The sequence below is a fragment of the Etheostoma spectabile genome, chromosome 20, assembly GCF_008692095.1.
Source record: "Etheostoma spectabile isolate EspeVRDwgs_2016 chromosome 20, UIUC_Espe_1.0, whole genome shotgun sequence".
NCBI classification, from domain to species: domain Eukaryota; kingdom Metazoa; phylum Chordata; class Actinopteri; order Perciformes; family Percidae; genus Etheostoma; species Etheostoma spectabile.
The window spans coordinates 21,993,560-21,994,138 of record NC_045752.1 but is presented as its reverse complement, the minus strand read 5'-3'; the positions used below and the strand labels follow the sequence as shown (position 1 = coordinate 21,994,138).

The 579-nt window shown below is 50.4% G+C and overlaps 1 protein-coding gene across 1 annotated transcript in view; it reads left to right on the top strand.

Moving 5' to 3' along the window:
* LOC116670581 (nucleolar and coiled-body phosphoprotein 1-like) overlaps positions 1-579 on the top strand; it is a 2,450-nt gene that overhangs the window by 124 nt on the left and 1,747 nt on the right. Inside the window, exon 1 of the mRNA XM_032501159.1 lies at positions 1-579. This exon is cut by the window's left edge and continues 124 nt beyond it; it is cut by the window's right edge and continues 615 nt beyond it. Coding sequence (XP_032357050.1) covers positions 1-579 — 579 coding nt within the window.

Sequence of the window (579 nt, the reverse complement as noted above, 5' to 3'; positions counted from 1 at the left end):
CTTCTACTGCAAGGCGGCAGCAGTCTTGGAGGGGCGAGAGCTCTACCTCTTCTGAAGAAGACCAGCCTTCTACCACGAGGAGGCAGCAAGAAGAAAGGGCTGAGAGCCCTTCTTCCTTTTCTGAAGAAGACGAGCCCTCTACTCCAAGGCGGCAGCAGCATGGAATTGTGAGACCTTTGTCTTCATCTTCTGAAGACGACCAGCTATCTACCGCGGGGCAGCAAAAACGAAAGGATGTGTACTCTTTGTTCTACGTTGGCACCAAGGCTTCTACCACCAAGCAACAAGAACGAAAGGATGTGTACTCTTTGTTCTATGTCGGCACCAACGCTTCTACCACCATGAAGGAACCCAAACAAAGGGGTGAGTACCTTTTGTCTTCCTCCAAAATAGACGACCAGCCTTCTACCACCAGGCAGCAAGAAAAATGTGCTGAGATCCCTTCCTCTTCTGAAGAAGAGAAGCCTTCTACTGCAAGGCGGCAGCAAGAAGAAAGGGCTGAGAGCTCTTCTTCCTCTTCTGAAGAAGACGAGGCGTCTACCACCAGGCGGCAAAAACAAAAGGATGTGAGCTCTTTGT